The sequence below is a fragment of the Astatotilapia calliptera genome, chromosome 4 (assembly GCF_964374335.1).
Source record: "Astatotilapia calliptera chromosome 4, fAstCal68.1, whole genome shotgun sequence".
Classification (NCBI taxonomy): Eukaryota; Metazoa; Chordata; class Actinopteri; order Cichliformes; family Cichlidae; genus Astatotilapia; species Astatotilapia calliptera.
In genome coordinates this window covers 20,344,020-20,362,269 of record NC_137425.1, presented here as the reverse complement: position 1 = coordinate 20,362,269, position 18,250 = coordinate 20,344,020, and the positions used below count along the sequence as shown (strand labels likewise).

General features: G+C 39.3%; 1 protein-coding gene and 1 long non-coding RNA gene across 3 annotated transcripts; one reads left to right on the top strand and one right to left on the bottom strand.

The window, feature by feature from the left end:
- Positions 1-3: 3 nt before the first annotated feature.
- On the top strand, positions 4-10,222 carry LOC113020990 (uncharacterized). Its single transcript, XR_003272254.2, has 4 exons — positions 4-127; positions 3,281-3,492; positions 4,718-4,806; positions 9,303-10,222. It is a non-coding gene; the product is annotated as an uncharacterized LOC113020990 (long non-coding RNA).
- Positions 912-16,630, bottom strand: slc6a16a (solute carrier family 6 member 16a). Of its 2 annotated transcripts, none has more exons than XM_026165328.2 (12): positions 16,380-16,630; positions 12,089-15,053; positions 11,142-11,299; positions 10,379-10,505; positions 10,131-10,306; positions 7,128-7,238; positions 6,712-6,953; positions 6,379-6,559; positions 5,304-5,505; positions 4,960-5,119; positions 4,702-4,864; positions 912-3,574 (listed from the first exon to the last, which is right to left on the bottom strand). In XM_026165328.2, the coding sequence occupies exons 2-12, from the start codon at positions 12,372-12,374 to the stop codon at positions 3,233-3,235; spliced, it is 2,148 nt and encodes a 715-aa protein (XP_026021113.2). In that variant the 5' UTR covers positions 12,375-15,053; positions 16,380-16,630; the 3' UTR covers positions 912-3,232. The 2 variants fall into 2 exon arrangements, with proteins under 2 accessions (XP_026021113.2, XP_026021114.2); XM_026165329.2 differs by having other exon boundaries at positions 12,089-12,314; positions 16,380-16,629.
- Between the last annotated feature and the right edge of the window lie 1,620 nt (positions 16,631-18,250).

Sequence of the window (18,250 nt, the reverse complement as noted above, 5' to 3'; positions counted from 1 at the left end):
TCTATCGAGCACAAATCCCTCCTTCACTGCACTGCCCCCTCCGCTCCGACAGGTGTAGGCCTTTCAGGCTCCGGGCTTCCTTGTAAAGGGATCGAAAGCCTCTGGTCGATATGGACTCTCGAGTTGGGTAAGATTTCGTTTATGCTTATTCCAAACAGGAGATATACTCACTGTTGCCCTTAGCGATAGTGCAGGAAAACACGAATAAATAAGATGGTGGAATATGATGTCTTCTCTGTTTTGTGCGTGTGGTGTAAAAAAAAGTAGCAGGGCTGATATTGTAGTACTCTTTCAGCAGGTTTCTCACACGTGGATTAAGTTCCTTGTCCCAAAATCTATGAAAATCTGAATTCATGTTCATCTGGGGTGTTTGTCACCACCACAGGGAGACAGTGGAGATGGAGCCTCAAGCTCAAGACCCCTTGATTAAGACAAGGCTGAATCCATGTCCAGGAGAAATGCCACCTAGCATGTTAACATATGAAATACGTCTTCTAATCTTTCTCTGTTTTTAATTTATCTTTATGCTCGGGATATTGTTGTGTTCACCATGAAGTCAGTTTATAACACTGATCGATCCACAATTAAGTGCTTTTGTGTTGCATGTATGTTCATATATGAAGTATAGATAGATTTGTAAATTTTAATATAATATTTAACATTTCAAGGTTAAAGGGCAAAAAAATGTTACTAAGAAGGCGTGCAAAATATTTGTGTATTGGCCCTATTAAAAACCTAAACAAAAGTGCTTGTATGAATGAGGCAAGTTGTGTGAAGTGCTTTGAGTACTCAGAGTAAAAAAGTGCTATATAAGAACCAGTCCATTTACAACCCACCCATGTTTAGGTATTATTTTCTTGACCAAAAAACAAATGAATGTTTGTGGATCATAATAGAGCAGAGAATCAGGCTGCTGCCACCTAGAGGTTTATTAAAATACAGTAAAAATACTGCTACACTGCACATTTTTTGTGAACACGTAAAAACATTGCTGTGCTCTTATGAGGTAAAATGATAGAAATACAAAAATAACCAAAACCAAAAAAAAGTAAAAAAAAACCCTGTCACATTTCAAAACCAGCCTAAATCATTACAGAAATATTCAAACACACACACACACACACACACACACACACACACACACACACACACACACAGTTACTCAAGGCAGAATGCTTTTTTTTTTTTTTTTTTTTACACTATGATGATCTCATAGTTTAATGTTGAGCCAGGGTCTACAAACACAGCAAAGAGACTGAGCTGTTAACCAGACGGTGAGCTCAGGTGGAGTGAAGGAAAATGTTTTCCTAGCCTTCAAAACAGCACCACCCGTTACTGTGATCACCAGTAAAACCTTTAATTGGGAAAAAGCTGGTGGGAGTCCTTCATCAAACCACCTGATCAACAGATTCCAATGTGAAGAAAAGAGAACGTTGGCATTATTTTGACAGATTTAAAGTGAAATATATACAATATTTCTATTCATGATATTCTATAAATATTTACAAATATGAAAATAAAAGCTTTGTTTTTGCAGGCCAAAAAACATGTACATGGACCACTAAAATTCTGAGCTGCTGATCTGGTCTGTTCAGTAGCACAAAATTTTGCAGTGCACAGGGTAAGCTATAGAATGGCGATAAGCTCGCTTCTCTTCATTGCAGCCAGCACATTCTTCTTTAATAACTTATGGACGCACAAACTGACTCACTGACTAGCACACTTAGACATACAGACACATAAAAACACATACACATGAGCATACACCAACTATGTCATTCAGGAGATACAAACACCCACATCCAGCCATCTGCCATGACCGGTTGTGGGTGAGGGGTGGGAGATAGGATTTAAAAAAAAGTTCACAAAATCTTTTGAATTTTTTTTTCTTTATTATCTGAAGTTTTTATTTTTCGCTGACTAAAACATTTTTTTTTCACAACTAGTTTTAATTTCCAGTTTGGAACACAGATAACTAAAACAAAAGTTTTTATAGTTTTCAGTTCAAGGCAGAAAGCTGTCTCAGAATGAAACCTTTCATTGATAAAGCTAGTTTGCAGTGAAGGTTGTACGTTTCCTTTTTTTTTTTTCTTTTTTTTTTTTTAAATTGACATTTTGGAATCACTATACAAAACCATCAACTTCAGCAATTTGTCAGTACATATATATATATATATATATATATTTTTTTTTTTTCTTTCTATATTTAAACAACTAAAATATCCATACAATAAGAATGAAAGAAGAAGAAAAAAAAGAAAAGAAATAGAAGCAAAACAGGAAACAATAAATAAATAAAAAATACATAAGGAAAAAGAAAAAGGAAAGAAAAATAAATAAATAAATGTAGGGAGTGTGTTTTTGTTTCCATTAATGTAACTAATATTTCCTCTAGTCTTCTAGTAGTTAACAAAGTCAAAATCTAAAGCAAAAACTGGCCTGCGTTTTTTAATGTAGTTCATCCATTTCTTCCATCGTGATACAAACAGGTCCCTCTTGTAGTTCACATCTGCTGTCATTTTCTCCATTCTGTAAATGTCCATTGTGATGTTCATCCACATGTTCATAGTTGGGCTCTCTGAAGAAAGCCATTTTTTTGTGATGGCTTTTTTGCCTGCTGCCAGTAAAATATTAAACAAGTATTTATCGTTCTTTGTCCATCCTTCTGCCATAAGTCCAAAAAATTGAGTTTTACTTTCCAAAGGTAAATATCTTCCAAATGTCTCTTGTGTTGCTGCATGTATTCCCTTCCAATAAGTTTTAATAACGTGACAGTCCCAGAAAATATGATAGTGATTTGCATTTGTAAAGGCAGAATGTTTTCATGCAAATACATATTAGTCCTTCAGCTAAAAAAAGATCCCATAAGCATTTTTATGAGCTGCTGCATTCACCAGACATGAAAGTAGTGACTGTCACCAGCATGTTGCATACGTTTCCTACTTTAAATCCTTTCAAAAACACAACTGTTTGTTTTATTGTTTATGTACAACTGTTTCTATCTTCTGAACAGCAAAGCTGGTTCAGAAAACAAGTATAGGGAGGCACTAGGAGGATGATACAATATAAATACATAGTTAAAACAACTTCTCAAAGGTTTACTGAATATAAAGACATAAAATCCAAGGATAACGCTGTTCATGGCTCTGCTTGCTTTAGTTTTTTGTCTTTGTACTTTTCTTTCTATTTGAATTTTGTCCTTTCTCAAACAACTTCCTTCTGACCACCATGCTCACACCCCCGTGTCTTGTTCCTCCTCCTCCTCCTCCTCCTGGGAAAGGAGCCGGTAATGTTCGTTGCCCACCGACAGGAAGGCAGGCCTGGGATGAACCTCGTCTTCCCTGAAGTGGACAGGTTGGAAATGGGAATCTGGCTGCTCGGTAGAGCTGCACTTGGTGTACAACTCGCGACGCATTTCCTGGCCAACTTCAACCTGGGAGGGAGTGCTACGGACCCAGCGGTTCTTCACTAAGGAATAGATGTAGCTGACAGGTACAGGCAAGCTGGCAAACACTATAAGCATGATGATCATAGCCAGGGCCCAGCCAGGGTACTCGAGAGTCATCTCAGAAGCCTGAAGAGGCAGAGACACAGAGCTTAAGAGTGACAAACACCGGCAGAATTACCTTTGGCTGTTAGATAAATGTTTACTTGTGGGATTAAAAGGAGCTATAAAATTAAAAAGATAAGAGATGGTTAAGCAACTCGTTACCAAAAGCATAAAAGTGCAGTTAACAGATAAGCAGGTTGACGCTACAAAAATGGCTAACTTCACTATTCTTATGAAGAATAAATACAGAGATATTGTTGTGCTATGTCACAGCAGATGAATCCAGACATAAGTATTTGGATCGCATCTTGGTGTGAGTATAACCACTGCACAGCTGTGCCAATGAAACCACACGCTCTCGTTTACTGATGATTTTGTTACAAGCTTCAGAATGAACGCTCACTGGAAAATATGTCACCAGTCAGCAGGACAACAATCCTAAACATACAGGGAGTCAATATGATGCAGAAGGACAGGTGATGATGAGGTTTAACGCTATAATGTCAGATGAGTTTTTCAGACGTCCACATCATCAGCGTATTTGTTCTTCCCTGCGTAACTGGAATAAACTGCACAAAAATGCCATATGTAGAATAAATATAAACACTCTAGTTCAGGATTCCTAAGGTCAATGTTATTGTCTGACCAAGTGAATCTCCTAATATCAGTATAAATTAAGCACTTTCCATTTGTTGAGCATCACAATAAAGGAAATGAGAATCCAGAACATTGAGATGGTGGTTGCACTGAAGGTCTGTGAGATCATCAGAGTTGATACAAAAAAAGTTTCTTTTCTACTGTTTTGGACACTGTGCTAAAACCACAACATCTTCCAGCATTCATATATGTGTTACACACATGCATATAGTGTGTACTGTGGGTCAGGAGGTTGTCTACTGAAGTGGAGTGGGATGTTTGATCCCAGATTGTCCAGTCTTCAGGACAAATACAATGAATTCTGACTTTCTCCCGATGTATTCATCAGAATGAGTGTGAGTGTTTGGGTGAATAAGGCTTGTGTTAAAAATCACAGTGAGTGCTCATAGTAGAAAAGAGCTATGCAAACACCACCTGATATTTTAAAACGGTAACTGGCTATTTGAAGTTTAAAATCATGTGATTTGATGAAAAGTTGAAGTCGAACATCTCACCGTGCTTTGATTCCAGGCGGTGTACGTGGGCCCTTTGAAGACCATGCGGAGCAAACTGGCTGCCAGAAGACTGACCATCGCCAGCAAACACACATATTTCCAAAGGTACTTGTACACCACCGGAGGGCGCCATTTGAGCATTATTTCAATATCATCCAGAAAGCTGCAATAATCAAAATGCTTTTCTTAAAATGCATCTTTTCAAAAAAACATATAAAGACAAAAAAACCTGTGAAAGTCAGAGATAACGTTGCTTACCGATCTGTTCCATAAACCCACGCCACACTAATGGTTTCAAAAATGACCACAATGACCAAAGGCAGGGTTGCAGAGTAGTCATCAAACATGGTCACAAAATAGTTGCCAGAGCGCTGAGTGAACAGTAATCCAATAATGAACCCCAAAGCACAGCTGGACACTAAAAGACAGAAAACATTTAAAGACCACTTCAAAGACAACAAGACTACATTTATCTCCCATAGTACACCACTGCAGTACGAGAATCTTGCACTTTTTTGGTTTTTATGTAGTTTTATTTAAGAAAAAAATAACAATAAAATACAGCAGCAGAGTTTGAACACATGTCAACTGATGTTCAGTACCCGTGAGTAGGGTTCGGTGATGCCCCAAGAGGCTGAAATTGTCCATGAGAGGTGTGAGGATTCCCTGCATTGTTCCAAACATGGTGCTGAGGCCCAGGTTGAGCAGCATGAGGAAAAACAGGGCGGACCAGAAGGGACTAGCTGGGAAGAAGGCCATCACCTCAGTGAATGCTATGAATGCCAGGCCTGTCCCTTCGACACCCTGAACGCACACAAGATAGTAAGATAGTGGAAATACGTGGGAAAAAGCAGATCCACTCAGTCTAACAGACAACAAATGTGTGTTAACTGTGATGCTGTTTCCAGAGCTAATCTATTCCAGTAAATTACCTGTGCACCTTTTGCATAACATGCTCTTTAACACAGAGAATAGGTCTTTTCTTTTTAAATAAAACAAACACCGTGAGATAACATGACTCTTTGTACATCTTGTCCTGTTTCTTTAGTATCTCCTTCTTTAGTATCACAGCTTGCTTTCATTTTTCCTAGAAAACCAGCAAGATACAATTTCCAATACATTTTCATTGTCTTGCCTGCTTGATATTTTATAGCACCTCCTAGATTCTTCGTAGGTCCTGGGAACATCGGCGCTCGGCGCTATAATTGTTACTGAAATGTTCAACTTTGATTTTTGTAACCGATCCAGCATCTTGTGCCTCGTAGGACACCTGCAGTTCTTTCATTTATGCAAAGTTGTCTTTAAAACACTTTGTAATCCTGGATGAGTGAAGCAGCACATTAGAAACTCAGTTTAATACCAGTGACTGCTCTTTATTATTGGACATACCTCTTCCTATAATGTATTATAATACAGACCATATATACATAAGAAATCTCAGCTGTTGTCCTAATTTTCACGCATGCTTATAGATGTGTATTCCCATCTTGTTACCGTTTACACGCCACTTGTTCCAGTTTCTTAGATCCCTTAAACTACTGCAAAAACACTACTGTTTTTTTTGTTGTTGTTTTTTTTTACCTTTGACATGTTGACGTTTTAAACTTTGTGCCTCAAGTCGCTTGTTTTTAATCATGTTGTGAAGCAAAGCTGTTGTTATTAATATCTCAAGATTACCTTATTCATCTCCTGCTCCAGACTGCAGTCAGTGATTTTAGGACCCACCATGGAGCTGTAGAGATGGTACCACTCTCTGTATTCAGCTAAAGTCACAGTGCTTACATCTGTCATGTTGAACCATGGCCACCAATGCTGGTTAGATCCACTGGACGCCAATAAGTTTAGTACACTGAGATTTCTGAAAAGGTTAAACACAAAAATAATAATTAAATCTAAGATAACCAATCAAACAAGCAGTCCACCTTAAGATTGTTACGGCAGTTTGCCAATCTAAAAGTGCTCGCTAGTTGGATTTGAATTACCATTTCAATCATGCACAGACATACGTACTCAGCCACACAACGTAGTGCAATGTTCTTGGCACGGAAACCGAGCACGATGAAAACCACTAGAGAGGCCAGCACGGATGTCATGAAGTTGATGCAGGAGACCATCAGAGCATCCCTGTGGCAGTTGTTGTGGACTGGATTGTAGGAGGAGTACGCGATAACAGAACCATAGCCCAGGCCCAGGGCGAAAAACACTTGTGTAGCAGCCTGTCGCCACACCTGCACGTTACCCCAGATCTCCAGCTGCAAATATGACAAAATAAAAGCATCTTTAGGTTTACATTCTTTCGTCAAAGCTTAAAATGTTTTATTATGGTTTTTTTTTTTTTTGTAATCACTGAGGTGTTTGTCTTTTGTTAGTTAAATGAAAATAAAGAAAAGATGTCAAGAAAAAGGAAGAGAGAGAATATTGCTTACCTTAGGATAAAACATGTAGGTGATTCCTTCCAAGGCACCGTCCAACAGTAATCCTCTGATCAGGAAAATAAAAAGCACCACATAGGGAAAAATGGAGGAAAAGTACATCACCTAAGATTGGGAAAAAGAAATGGATAATGATTTCAACAGTGCAGCATTTTGTAAAATATGATCATTTGCTTTTCTCAATCTCACTTCACTATTAAAAATTAAAGTTTACCAGTTTACCTGCCAAGCACCAACCCTCAGGTTCCTCAAATTGCATACTTTTATTTTTAAACTTAGTAATTTGAGTGCATACCCAGCAAACACGGGTATGCACAGCACCAAAAAAACTGAACCGTAAATGTTAGAATGTTTATGGTGTTTTCATGTAAATATTGCATCAGCCTCTCTTACAAGGTGAAAAACACAGATTAGAGTATTGCAAAAAATTTTCTTTTTATTTATTCACAGTAACAGTCGCTTCAAGGTGGTTTTTTTTTTTTTTTTTTGCAAGGCACAGACATGACAATAATAAAAATAACCCCAACAATCACACGGCATGTATGTGGTTTGTACCTTCCTATGAACAAAGACCATGGTAACTTGAATCATCATTGTGGTAAACGTCCACAATGCAGGTTCAACTTTCATTTTGGAGTGATTTGTATGGGCTCAAAATGTGGTCATAAATATTTTGTACTTGTAAATCAGTTTTGTACTTGTAAATCAGTTTTGTATGTGTAAAAAAAAGTTGTGTGTGCGTAAAAAAGATTTGCATGTGCAAAAAAAAAAAAAAATTGTGCGTGCGTGAAAAAGATTTGTATGTGTAAAAATAAATAAATAAATTGTGCGTGCGTAAAAAAGATTTGTGTGTGGACTTTGCCAAAAAAAACCCTGCAAGTTACAAGTACGAATTTTGACCCTATTTTTCTTCCTTTAAGCTGATTGGTCAATGTCATGTCAATCACAAATTAAACAATCCAATCAGAAAACAGATGGGTTTGGCTGTCGGAGGGGAACTTTTTTGAACTGCAGGTCCTTGAAGGGTAATCTCTATATAAATATCTGATAGCAGTTAGGTCCCCTTACTTTCAGCTGCTGTTGAAAGGATAAAGTTGTGGTATATCAGTGGTTAGAAATAACATTATTACTTTAGGATTAATTTAACACAATGTCAGGGCTGACCCGGACCATTGCTGTGAGTCACAGTGCGCAGCATAAAAGTCCTTTCACATCGGATGCAGGATGTGCTGCTAATGCTAACTGCTAACTAAAAGCAAAGGATCCAGAATTTGTTGCGCTGGCTGCTGGGCTCTGTGGGTTTTTGCAGCAGCTCTACCTGTACTAGATGCACCTGCTCCTTGTCGTTTTTATCTCTGACTTTATGTCCTCTACAAGAGTTTCTGGGTTTTTTTGCTAGTTCTTCAAATGTTCAATAAAAACATGTATGCTAATTCATAATGAAGAAAGCTTTGTAATGAAGACTGTCATTTCCAAAACACTGCCCCCCCTGCGGTCCGCAGCACTGTTGAAAAGGCTGTGGAAGTCCCTGTATTAAACACGTAGTCCTGTGACACAAAAATCACCAAACTCGGACGACCACAGACTGTTTTCCTTCGTGGTGATGAAGGAAAACGCTGGGTTGGCATGTAAAAGGGCATTTATTCCCTTCAAAGGCCTGCAGTTCAAAAAAAGCACCCCTCCGACAGCCAAACCCATCTGTTCTCTGATTGGATTGTTACATTTGTGATTGACATGACATTCACCAATCAGATGAAAGGAAGAAAATAGGGTCAAAATTCGTACTTGTAACTTGCAGGTTTTTTTTTGGCTAAGTCCACACACAAATCTTTTTTACGCACACACAAATCTTTTTTACACATACAAATCCTGATTTACAAGTACAAAACTGATTTACAAGTACAAAATATTTATGACCACATTTTGAGCCCATAGGATTTTCCACCATAACTAGACATTGAGAAAAGGCTGTCAGCCAACAGTTATCAAATGTCAACATATTTACTGGGTAAGTGCAACATTTGGCTCAAGGTTATACAGCCAAATGTAAAACTGTGGTTGTCATCTTAGCCATTCTACCCAAGTTGATCACACAAAGCGCCTCCTACTGCAACTCTCATTCACACAATGCTTTTACCTTTGCTTTAACACTTTTTCTAACATTCACAGAGATACATCAGGAGCAACTCTGGGTTCATAATCCTGCCAAGATTACCTTGACATGAAGCCTGGAAGAGCTACCAACATTTCGATTTGTAGACATCCTGCTCCATCCTGCTGAGCCACTGTGAGAAGGTCCCACTAAAAATATTTCTGCCCATTTTGGAAGATGCGTTGTCAGTGCAGGTGTCCATGTTTAAGATGGCTAGCTAACATCAGCAGCTTTTTCCCAGCCATTGATTTTGCGTGTCTGTTTCTTAGTGTTAATGTGTACTAAAATGTTATAATCACTGTAGAAGATTATAGTACTGTCAGATACACAAAAAGTTTAGAATAATTGAAAATGCAGTTACTAATTTCCATCGAATACATTTAAGACAAGCTGTCAAGTAAGCACAGTGAATATATGGAAAAATACTAATGTAAGTGGGAACATGGCGTGTCTGAGCCCGCGCTGGAATGGTAGCGCTGGGCAGGATGGCTGCTGTGTTTGCTTCGGATTACTCCTCACCCCCCACCCGACCCTGTGGCTTGTCACGTGTTCCATAATGTTGTGCTGTGGACATTTATGTGCTTTTTTGTGCAGAGGAGTTTTTTTATTTCCTGTTCTCATGCTGTCCTCCCACAGGAGCCCAGCATGAGTAGAGGTCTCTTTTTTTCTCTTGTACTTTCCCATTGTAGTGTATATTTCAGTGTTTGTTTTCTGTAACGCTACGGATCTCCAACCTGAGGCAGAAAAGGGGCGAGCTGCAGCTTATGTTTAACTGAGAGATAACACTAACATTAACACAAACACTTTATATTTGTGTGCTACCGGTGGGACTGGTGTTCATGTACCTTTGCAGAAGACTTGATGCCCTTTATCATTGCCAAGGCAACAATTGCCCAAGCAGCCAATAAACAGCCTGTCATGATGGGGTTAAACTCTCCAGATTCTTCAATGGAATTTGTGATGTTGAGAGCTTTCCGAAACCAGAAATACGACGTTGGGGAGCTGCCTGCGCATTCTTTCACTGTTGATTGAGAAAAGAAAACACTGTAGGCTTCATCAGACATCACTTCATTTCACTCGGTCATGTGATTACCTGTGTCATTGGAGGTTACATTCGTTGGACACTTCTCCCATGGCAGAGGATACTGAAAGGAGTTACCCATGTAGAACAGGCTCCATGCAATGATAACGTTATAGTACAAAGCCACATAAAAACAGACCTGGGGAAGAAGAAAGCATTTATATCAATAAATAATCAGTATTATTAATCATATTATTAAAATATGCTGCAAATTGTTTGCAGCTTCAGTGTAATGCTGTGATTTCTTTTATACTTGTAGCCTACAAGTAAAGGCTAACCCAGGGAATGTAGCCATAAGGTTCGACATTGACCTTAACAATGACAAACAGAGGTTAGGTCTATTTAAAGAAAAATAAACACGCTTTATAAAAACCACAGGCTATCTAGTCGTAGATTTCTGTTGTGTGTGCGGACAAAAACGTTCTTGGGTACTCTGTGTTTTCCCCAACTTGTTACGCAATCAACTGCCAGCACAGACGCACAGCACACTACCTTTCTCATGTTACAGCATGGGTGTGCGTGAGTATATACACACACATGCAGCTTGGCTAAGGTGTTTACAGAAAGGTGATAAAGGCGGTGACACGTGATGCAGGATTGGGGCCAGATAAGTGAAGGTGAAGAGATTAAAAATACTGACCCCGGTGCTACTTTTGAAACCCAGACTTGGAAAAAGCAAGTCAGCTGTCAAACAACAGCAGCCTTATCAGAACACACATGTACATGAACGTAAACAGAAAAAGGTCTCAGACAGAAAAAAAAAGAAAATGCTCACCATGCAGCTGGAGTAGCCGATCCCTCCCAGCTTTGGAGAGATGTGCTTCCATACACCAATGCTGCCCTGTCGAATGCTTTGACCAGCAGCCAGCTCCATAAAAAACAGTGGAACTCCCACAACCACCAAAAGAAAAACATACAGCAGCATGAAGGCGCCTGGAAGGAACAAAGGAGGAGATATATTTTAAAGGCAAACCCAAAGTCACCTGTAGTTCCAGAGGGAAAAAAAACTTTGCATTTGCACATGTTACAGGCAAACACAGTCTAACTAAGCACATTAAAAAAAACAACAGTTTTTGGCTTTTTTTTAAACACAAACTCATAATTTGCCATTGAAGCTGGAAAAAATAAGCAAATTTATATGTCAGCAACCTCTCTAAAAGATGCTTGGAGTCTCATGTTCTAACCAAACATGCTGCATGCATGTGTTGTAAAGCTAGAAATAAAATATGGTTTAGAGTTCTACTCTTCTCTAGAAAGAAAAGTCAGTTTCACACAGTGACATTCGCAGGATCTCGTGTGCTCGTGTGTAATTTACGTTGAGCAGGCTAACCACATTATTACATTAATGCATGTAAGGTGAACTAGCAAACACCATCATAGCTACATGCGGCTGTCTTCTTGTTTGATGGCAGACACTCCCTTCACCCTGGCCAAAAAGGCTAAAATGACCAAAGCAAAAGTGGAAAACAGTTAAACATGAGAGGTTTTTGGACAAAGTTTGTGTTTTTTCCATTGTTTAAGCACTGCTTCCAGCCAAGAGTGATACCATATATGCCCCATAGCTGCAGAAAAGGCTAACATTGTTATCTTTTTACAAAAAACAGCTGAACATGAGAGGTTTTTGGACCAATTTTGTGTTCTCCATGTTGCATTGCTTTGGCACCAAAACAGCTACTAAGTTAATAACTTAAACCTGTAAGTTAATCTTGTCTTAACACTCACCACCTCCATTTTGATGGCAGAGGTATGGAAATCTCCACACATTCCCTAAGCCCACACTGAAGCCCACCTGGGCTAGCACATACTGAATCTTAGAATCCCATGCTGGACGGTCTCCGTCGTCTGTCGCAGCTTCATCGGGACCATCCACAGCTGTGAGCTGAGTTTGGGACCGGCCTTCTTCCATCCAGGTTCTGCCCTCGCTGCCGTCCAGCGGAGGCTTTTCTGTCTTGTTATAAAGAGAAGAAGTAATATGATGAACTAAACCGATTATCAGTTGAAGCTTCATCCTGACGTGTAAGTCTGCACAAAGTCATTGTAGTTATGCTGAGCAAATATGTGTGGCAACAGACTACTCTGTGCACAAAATTATGTAAGGAAAGAATTAAATTATGATGGAAGAACCTTTATCACAAATTTATCAGGGACAACAAAGAGGAAAAGCACTTGCTGTTATGTTGTTATGTTGTCATGTTGTCAAAGGTTATATCACTACTCCTTATCAGTGTGAAAACACACAGCAGTGAGACAATGCATTACGTAATCCAACATTAAGGCATTATCTTTACTCTAACTCGTCATTCTCCCATCACTACGTCAGATGTATAAAGAAATGCTAATGCAGACACTGAATTTCCTACTGATGCTCTTTTACGTTAAAGTCATTCAACTGGCATATTTAGCACTGAGGTGAAGGCTAACTGTGACTGACCTTTCAAAATGCTTCATCAGTACACCCAGGTGTTAGCAATTCATTAGCAAGACTGACATAATGGCAGGTTTAAATGCATATAGAATGCATAAATAATGGATGTGTGTTACTTACTGTGCTCTTTCTTATTATGAAATTATCCAGATAAAAAACTTTGTTGCATCACCTCAATTCTCTTTCATTTAATGTAAACACCAGGGTCATGGTGTGCATTTCAGGGGGAAAAAAAGCATTCAGCTGAATCACCGCCACACTGAACACTAAATGTCAGCTCAGATGAAAGTGACGGATCCAAAATGGCTTAACACAAGCCAAGCTGGCTTCAGAACATGACCTCTCCTGGTATCAGCTGGTTAGAATGGAAAATTACAAGACCCAGAAAGAGTTCATGGCTGTTCAAAACACACGGCCGGATAGGGCAGGTGATTTCAGAAATATCCATGCCCACATGCATAGAGTGTGAGACTGTGACAAATATATGCATGCACAAATAGAAAGGAGGGGAAAGTGGGGCGGACAGAAGCCATACAGTGATGTGTGGTTGGGAGTGGGAGGGAGAAATCCGCTGGGAGGTGTTAGGCTTGCATTGGTTCATACTGTGGGTGGTGCTGAGGTGCATGGGTAAACCACAAAGTGGGTACAGTTGGTAATAATATAGGAAAAAAGTTAGGGTTAGGGCTATCAGGGTATGCTGAACAAATAATTAAAAAGTCAACAGCTTGATTAAGCTTCAAGGATCCATGTGTTTGAGCTATAAACTATACTGAAAAAGTCTGCTTCACACACTCCTGTGAGTTCATTTGATCACTTACCTTAGAGCAAACACACTTTTCTATAGAGCTGAAGTGACTAGCAGATTATTTGATTGGTCAACTCCTTGGAAAATTTAGCAGTACATGGAATATACTGTTATGATTTACTTGATTATTAAAAGGTGACCTTAACATTTTTGAAGTAGCATAGGATCATCTTGTCTGAGAGCAGAACAAAAGGTAGCCGGCTTCCAAAGAGGAGCTTTGAATGTCCTTCAAGAAGAGTGGAGAAATATTCCTGAAGACTACTTAAAGAAATTACAGATAAGGTAAAATATGAGAACTCAGACTGCGTTGATGAATAAAGATGGTCATTGACTGTTAAGCTCATTAGAATTGTACAAACTCTGTTTTTGCCTTATAAACTGTACTTCCATGTATGTTTACATGTTTCAATAAATCACTGCAAATACTTTCTACTAGTGAAACAAAGAAATGAGGTTGGCTCAAGACTTTTACACATTACTACATCTCTCTAACATCAAAACAAGTCATCGGCATGAGCCTGCAAGTACAAGTTGATACTGTTCAACTCTTCAGTGTTTCACTGTCTTTGCTATTATGAAACCACAAGAACATAACAAGTCTGTATTAGGTTTTTTAATTTACTGAAAAAGATTATCAATATATACACATTTGACAAATGAGAGGGTTTTGTATTTGTATTCAATGGTTATTTCCACTTCTGGCTGATATGTTTCTAATTTTGAACACATTTTCCCACTTTAAAATACATAATGCAGTGTCTCTCAAAATAACTACTGGGTTTCTCCCCCCTTTCCTTTTTGCTATACTTGGTTAACCCTAATTGTCCTCCTTTCACCAACAAACCCCAACACACACACACACACACACACACACACACACACAAGCACACACAAGCACACGTGCACTGGTTGTAAATTTGTGTCTCCTGGTCAGTGAGCATCTGTCCCAGGAACTGTTTGGGAAACAAGGAACCACTCTTCTATGTTTCTACTCTGGATAAAATCATGCAGCAGTGGTTCAGCCGTCCCTAAGGTGTAGAATTACTCAGTGAAGAAGCTCGATCATGACAGCCACATGTGAGACCAACGTACTCCAAATCAACGCCGGCAAGACAAAGGAGATGATCATAGATTTCAGCAGGAAGTCACCCCCTACAACACCGGTGAACATCCAAGGGAAAGACATTGAGATAGTGGACTCTTATAAGTACCTGGGTGTTCACCTCAACAATAAACTGGACTGGACTACAAATACAGACATCCTGTATAAGAAGGGCCAGAGTCGACGCCACCTGCTGAGGAGACTGAGGTCCTTCGGAGTCTGCAGGACTCTGTTAAGGACATTCTATGACACTGTGGTAGCATCTGCCGGGGGAGTGGATGCAGGGACAGGGACAGGAGCAGGATTGACAAACTGGTGCGGAGGTCTAGCTCCGTGCTGGGATGTTCCCTGGAGTCTGTGGAGGTGGTTGGCGAGAGGAGGATGTTAGTAAAGCTGACATCCATCATGAACAACCCACATCACCCACTGCATGAGTATGTGAGTGGGCTGAGCAGCTCCTTTAGTCAGAGACTGAAACACCCTCGCTGCAGGAAGGAGCGCTTTCGCAGATCATTCATCCCAACAGCAGTTAGACTCTATAACTCCTCAATCACGATGTCATAAGTCACTGGACACTGTGAACATCCACGGTCACCACTTCATGCATAATGGACCTTCCATGTGTATGGACATGTGCGGGTATATATGTATGTATATGTATACATATGTCTATTTAGTGTATACATGTGTATGTGTACATGTCTATAAATAGGAATAGTAGTGGTACAATAGCTATATCAAGCTATATAGTTTATGTCTTCCATATTTCCAACCATATCCATAATCACATACTGTGTATGCTACCATTGTATATTATCTTTTTTCATTGATTGTACTTATTTGTATTTTTGTATTTCCTTCTGATATCTGTACCTGAGCTGAGGTGATGCAAAAATTTCCCCGTTGTGGGATAAATAAAGTCTTATCTTATCTTATCTTATCTTATCTTATCTTATCTTATCTTATCTTATCTTACATGTTGCTATAACCAAAACTGTAATATGAGCATGACAATTTTCCCTGAATGCAGCTGGCTTTACCATACAGCTTATCACATAAAGGGTTGTTCATTGCTATTTATAATTCAGTTTGAGTAACATAGAGCTATAGATGCTCGTGGCTCCATTGTAAATGTCCAGTTTAAAAACTGATGAAACTGGTGATTAGGATGCTAGAGAGCAGCCTTTCATCTCGGAGGGCGTTTGCATCCACAGATCAGATAAAGGTTTAAGAGCTGTGGCAGATTTTATCATCTGTCCTCAAAGTTTAAGGGACTAAAACAGACACAACCCCCAAAACAAAACAAAAAGAAGATAAAGAGAGACTTTAAAAAAGTTAATGACTGTATATTTGGCTGCAGCTTGCTATATGCAGCAAACCATACTGTATGTCACTGGGTTTAAGTTTGGTTGTGTAGGTGCTGCTCAACATATAAACAATGAGTGCATTCTTGTGTAAGAATGTATAGGGGGGCTTAATCATAGTGAGGTAGCATACAGCCCTAACGCACACATGACTCATTACATAACTGACAAAGGAACCAGCCAGCAGTATGCAGTGCAAACAATAGTAATAACAAGACCCGTTTTTTCGCTGGAAAAAAAAGTATGACTGAGATTAGAGCTCACAAAGCCACACTATTAAAGAATAACAGTCGAATAACGATGTGCTGTGGACATACCATGCTGACAGCACGGTCCCACTGAGGAGTAGAGTTTCCAGCAGTCCTGGTGTTAGTTTCTCTGCTCGTCTTCCCACAGGGCTTCTTTTAAAATAGTTTCCTTTTCGTTGTTTCTGATAACAATCGGGGTAGCAGATAAAATTTATACGGGGACAAAAGCCTTGACCAGGTTTGACAACTTGCGGACACGTTTACGAGAGCTGGAACAAACCGTGGTCAACAAGTCAAGAAGAAACGAAGGAGAGGAGCTGAGCCAATGGGAAGACCGAAGGGGCTGAGCTGCCCTTCCCCAAAATGGGAAGCGGGGCTTGACAACACAAGAATACACACTGCTGCTGGATTACTGTGTGGAACCTGCACGGCTTGACAGTGAGCACACTGAACTCTCACACTTGACTTAATTATAGGCTGCAGTCATGCGCAGAAATAAAAGTCATTAGTAGATTAATTAAAGCTCAGCCAGAGAGCGCAGAAGAGTGCGCCGTCTGTGCCTTACTTTACGCACAGAAATGCACAGAAATCAACAAGTGGCTCATAGTCAGTGTGCATTGGGAATAACTCAGATACTAAACTGCAATACACGGGGTTTTGTAACGAAGCTGTTTTGCGTGAAGTCATTAGCATTTGTAGTTTAAAAAACCAGCGGGGGTATAGGTTTTCTGAGAAATATTAACATGCTTCAACAGTGCTACTTGAAAAACAATTAGATTGTCACTACAAATAAACAAAATTGTGGGCTCTTTGCATAAAAATGGGTACCGATATTAAATATATATGACATGGATTAGGATTAAAATAAAAACCTGTCTGTGTCCACAAAGCCACTTACGGTATAGTATTATGAATCATTTTTAGTAGTAGAGTAGCTGCACTCCCCCTGGTGGAGAAAATGTGTCACAACGACAACTTATACCAAGTCACCCAAATGGTAATCCACTGACTTGAACGTTGTGGTTCCAGTAGTGCGATTAGAGGAGCAATGAATCAGAGCGGTAATTCAACTGAGCATATTCATGAATCCATAAAGGGAAACATTTAGGCTCTTAAAAGGAGATAAAGCTCATATTTACCTGTTCACATGTTGAAAAGAAAAACAGCCTATTAACATTTTTTAAGGGATAGTTTCATTACATTTGTAATGAAACTATCCCTTAGATAGTTTCATTACACAGAGATTTACACCTCTGTGTAGGGACAGAGATTTACACACTGGACATCTTTGTACTGAAGGAGTAACCATGCAGCTAGAATGCACATTATAAGTGCTCTTCTGCAAGGCAAAGCTCACAGCAGGATAGTAAATCCTAAACTAATTGTACAGCTGAAAATGTCTTGTATTACTCACTATCACATGCAATAATAGATGGAAAGTAAATCTTTTTTTTTAGAACAGCCTAAATGTGGAAAATGTCCTGTTGGTACACATGCTTGAAACTGAAAGTGATTGTTGTTTTCTGGCATGAATTCACATTTCAGTGAAAAAAAACAAAACAAGCAAACAAACAAAAACAAAAACTTTGTTCTTATAGGTTGATCTAATCATCACATTAGCTGTCAGTCAGGAAAAGACCATAGGATAGTTTGTTGTGGAAACCACATGGGACACAGTGTCTTTAATCACCAACGTCAGATCACAGAAAGCATCAAACACAGAGTTGATTCTATGCAACCTCGTGCAGTATCAACATGCTGTGCAACAGCCAGGTCAGACATGATGAAATTAGCTGAAATGACCAGCTGGTGTCACTACATTACAGCTTAAAAGGCCTCTGTTCATTTTCTGCTGCATGCCTACCTGCGTAAAGTCAATGTGGAATCCCTTTGTGCTCAGAAATAAAACATTAACCTTAGGGTTGTATTTGTCATCTTAC

Bases quoted from the DNA above. Each gene is read 5' to 3' on its own strand.
- slc6a16a (XM_026165328.2), bottom strand. From the start codon at position 12,374: ATGAAGCTTCAACTGATAATCGGTTTAGTTCATCATATTACTTCTTCT. The intron at 6,954-7,127 runs GTAAGCAATATT...TCATATTTGCAG, and splicing joins CCTACATGTTTTATCCTAAG to CTGGAGATCTGGGGTAACGT. The intron at 3,575-4,701 runs GTGAGATGTTCG...CTGCCTCTTCAG, and splicing joins CCGCCTGGAATCAAAGCACG to GCTTCTGAGATGACTCTCGA.